General features: G+C 55.3%; 1 protein-coding gene across 1 annotated transcript; it reads left to right on the forward strand.

The window, feature by feature from the left end:
- The first annotated feature begins 1022 nt into the window (after positions 1 to 1022).
- LOC127349065 (peroxidase A2) lies at positions 1023 to 2411 on the forward strand. The gene is made up of 2 exons (XM_051374866.2): positions 1023 to 1375; positions 1454 to 2411. The coding sequence occupies exons 1-2, from the start codon at positions 1148 to 1150 to the stop codon at positions 2240 to 2242; spliced, it is 1017 nt and encodes a 338-aa protein (XP_051230826.1). The 5' UTR covers positions 1023 to 1147; the 3' UTR covers positions 2243 to 2411.
- The last annotated feature ends 1291 nt before the right edge of the window (positions 2412 to 3702 follow it).

Genomic DNA, 3702 nt, shown 5'->3' on the forward strand with positions numbered 1-3702 from the left:
AACTTGTTGTGCGACTTGGAACATTCTATGTTGGAGACTTTGTTGTTGATGTTGCTTGTATGAACTAATTATGCGACTTGGAACTATTGTATGGACTTTGTTGGACTACTCGTGTATGAACTTTGTTGTTGATGATGCAAATACTCTATATATTGTGTTATATGTGTATCTGGATGATTATTGGTATTTGTGAATTGCATATGCAGGGATTAATGGGGAAGCAGGGAAATTCTGAAATTTTTTCAGCATCTTTGCCGTGCATATGCACACAGCAAAGGCCTTCTTTGCCGTGCACACACACACGGCAAAGAGCCTCCAGCTGTGCACGGCGCTGCGCCCTGTGTACTGGTCTGTTTCTTTGCCGTGTGGGGTGTTGGTGAAGCACACGGCAAAGCCCACCCTGTACCGTGCGGGTTGGAGGCGGAGCGCACGGCAAAGAAAATCGCACGGCAACCATTTCAGCCGCACGGCAAAGAAATCTGCACGGCAAAGCGACGAAGGCGCCCGGCAAAGCTGGGTCGCACGGCAAAGGCGTTGCCGTGCGATTTTCCCGCGGCACACGGCAAAGACCTCTTTACCGGGCGGGTCGTTGCCGTGCATTCTTTGCCGTGCACGGCCGCACGGCAAAGACGTTGCCGAGCGAATTTGGGCCTTTGCCGTGCGTTTAGGCTGCACGGCAACGCCCTGTTCTGCCGTAGTGATCAGTGTGTGCACCCGGTGGTAAATCGCATCATCAGCACACATGATTCAACAACCACGGTAATGACCATTTCCCGCCCGCCTCTATCTCGAATTGACATCGTCTCGGTAGTCAAGACCCTCTATTCTAACCACACTGCTTAAACTACTAATCAAAACCTGGTGCTAAGTAAGCTCCGCGTTGCAGGAGCGAGTCCACGCATCATCGTCCTCGTCGCAGGAAAGCAACATTTAACTTAACCCCAGGGCCATGTCAACCTCACGCGCGCGGCTCAGCTATAAGTAGAGCCAGATCGACGTTGCCCTCCACCAAATCACAAACAGGTCGACGGCACACGAGCAGAGCTAGCGATCGCCGATCGAGCAAGCGAGATACGCACGCTATCGACTAATAAAGGTTCGAGGGCGGACTAATCGTTCTTGGAACTAGCAAATTATTCAACAAGTTATGGCGCCTCCTTCTCCGGTGCCGGCAGCATTGCTGGCCGTGTGCGCCTTGCTCGCCGCCTCGCTCCACGGCGCCGGGGCGCAGCAGCAGCTGAGCTCGTCGTACTATGACGACTCGTGCCCGAACGTCTACGGCACGGTCCGGCGCGTCGTCCAGCAGGCGCGCGCCGCCGACCCGCGCATCCTCGCCAGCCTCATCCGCCTCCAGTTCCACGACTGCTTCGTCAACGTACGTACAGTGCATGCTTGCCTGATATATACATTGCTTTGAGCTGAAACTAACGTGTGGGTTTGTGTACGTGTGCAGGGCTGCGACGGATCGCTGCTGCTCGACGACAGCCCGACCATAAACAGCGAGAAGAACGCCCTCCCCAACACCAACTCGGCGCGCGGCTTCCCGGTGCTGGACGACATCAAGGCCGCCCTGGAGAACGCCTGCCCGGGCATCGTCTCCTGCGCGGACATCCTTGTGCTCGCCGCCGAGGTCTCCGTCGACCTGGCAGGAGGTCCCTCCTGGAGAGTAACGCTGGGGCGGAGGGACGGCACCACGGCCAGCTTCGACGGCGCCAACAACCTCCCCGCCCCGACGGAGGACCTGGACGTCCTCCGGCAGAAGTTCGCCGCCGTCGGGCTCGGCGACGCCGACTTCGTCGCCCTCCAAGGCGCGCACACCATCGGCCGGGCGCAGTGCCGGTTCATCCAGGACAGGCTCGACAACTTCAGCGGTACGGGGCAGCCGGACCCGACGCTGGACGGGGCATACCTCAACACCCTGCGAGGGAGCTGCCCGGCGTCGGCCGGCACCGGCAACACGCACCTGAACAACTTGGACCCGGCCACGCCCGACGCCTTCGACAATAGCTACTACGCCAACATCGTGCGCAACCGCGGCCTGCTCCGCTCCGACCAGGTGATGCTCTCGGCTCCGGGCGGCGCCGCGGCCACCACCGCGCCCATCGTCCGGCGCTTCGCCGGCAGCCAGGAAGAATTCTTCCGGAGCTTCGCCAGGGCGATGGTCAAGATGGGCAACATCGCCCCGCTCACCGGGAGCATGGGGGAGGTCAGGAGGAATTGCAGGGTGGTGAACAGAAGCTGATCGACTGGTGTTCAAAGTTCAAACACAATTGTGTTATATTTTTTTCCATTTTCAAGTGATTCATTGTTTCTTGACTAATAATCTTCGAAGAGATGTGAATAAAATATCTGTAATTTCTATTGAATAAGTTTTGAAGAGCAACGGCCCTGGGAGAATAGCTTGTACGAAATAAGTAATCGCCCCATAGAAATCCAGCATATACATGACATGTGAATTCCTGCAATTTTTCCTATTCCTAGATTTCAAGTTCATGCATTCCAAACAGGGCATAGGTTGTTCACGCGAGTACAAAACATACGACCTGCCAACAGCAAAATGTGATTCATGCCATCCTGAAGTACAATATGCGAGCATAGTTTTTTTGACTTGGGCTACGGCGGGCTTACACCAGCCTGAACTCACATATCATCAAAACAAGAGTTTACAAGGGATCATTACAAGGTAGGAGAAGAGGGGGAGAAGAGAGAGAGGGGGAAGTCTAATGTCTTCAATGCAGCCCCGGACAACCACCGAGATGTCCTCAACGACGCCTTTGAAGGTGAGGGTGTTCCTCCGATTCCAAATGCTCCAGGCGATGACAGTGTTGATAGTGGCATCCTCGTAGGTAGGTGCAGCAGCGGAGAAGCCAGAAGTCGGTGAGGCTGGCGTAGTCGCGGTCGTCGAAGTCGCGATGAAAGAACCTCCAAACTTCTCGAGCTTGGGGGCACCGAAGGAGGAGGCGATCAGTGTCCTCATCTCGGGGGGGCATGAGAGGCAGGTAGCAGAACTACCGAGGTGGTGACGGAACCACTGTGCATTGGTGGGGAGACGCTTCTTCCTGGCAAGCCAACAGAAAATCTTGCACTTCAGGGGGGCTGCACTCCTCCAAACCCTCGTTGCAATGTCATCAACCTGCAGATTGCTGAAAAAACTGGAATAGAAACTTTTGTTCATAAGCTCATATTTGGTACGTCAAGGCGCAGAACCACAAGACTCAGGTCAGAGGTAAGGGCACAAAGTTGTGCCGCAGCAACATCAGTAAGGCGCGGAACCAGGAAGAGATTGAGGTCAGAGGAGATGGCAGTGGAGACGTTAAGGTTAGGAAGAGTGGAGTGAGAGAAGAGGTGGGGGAAGCGGTGGTTGAAAGGTTGAACCAGAAGGCCATGGCAGCTCCGATGCCAATGGTGGCAGAGGAAATAACCCTGAATTTGTCGATGCCGACAATGATGTCCTTCCATATAGGGGTGTCTAGATAGTGATGGTCCCCCAAGTCTCGGGAGGCCCCCCAACCATATCCACGTCTAAACCAGCATGCCCAGGGAGCAGTGGAGTTGGAATGGATCTTGGTCAGGAATTTTGCGAGAAGCGCATCATTTTGAGTCGAGAGGGAGAGGACCCCTAGGCCTCCGAACTTCTTGGGGATGCAGACATCTGGCCATGCCACCTTTCATTGCCCGCCATTGCAGGCTTCCTCCCCAGTC

This window comes from Lolium perenne, chromosome 4, assembly GCF_019359855.2.
Source record: "Lolium perenne isolate Kyuss_39 chromosome 4, Kyuss_2.0, whole genome shotgun sequence".
In the NCBI taxonomy this organism is placed as follows: Eukaryota; Viridiplantae; Streptophyta; class Magnoliopsida; order Poales; family Poaceae; genus Lolium; species Lolium perenne.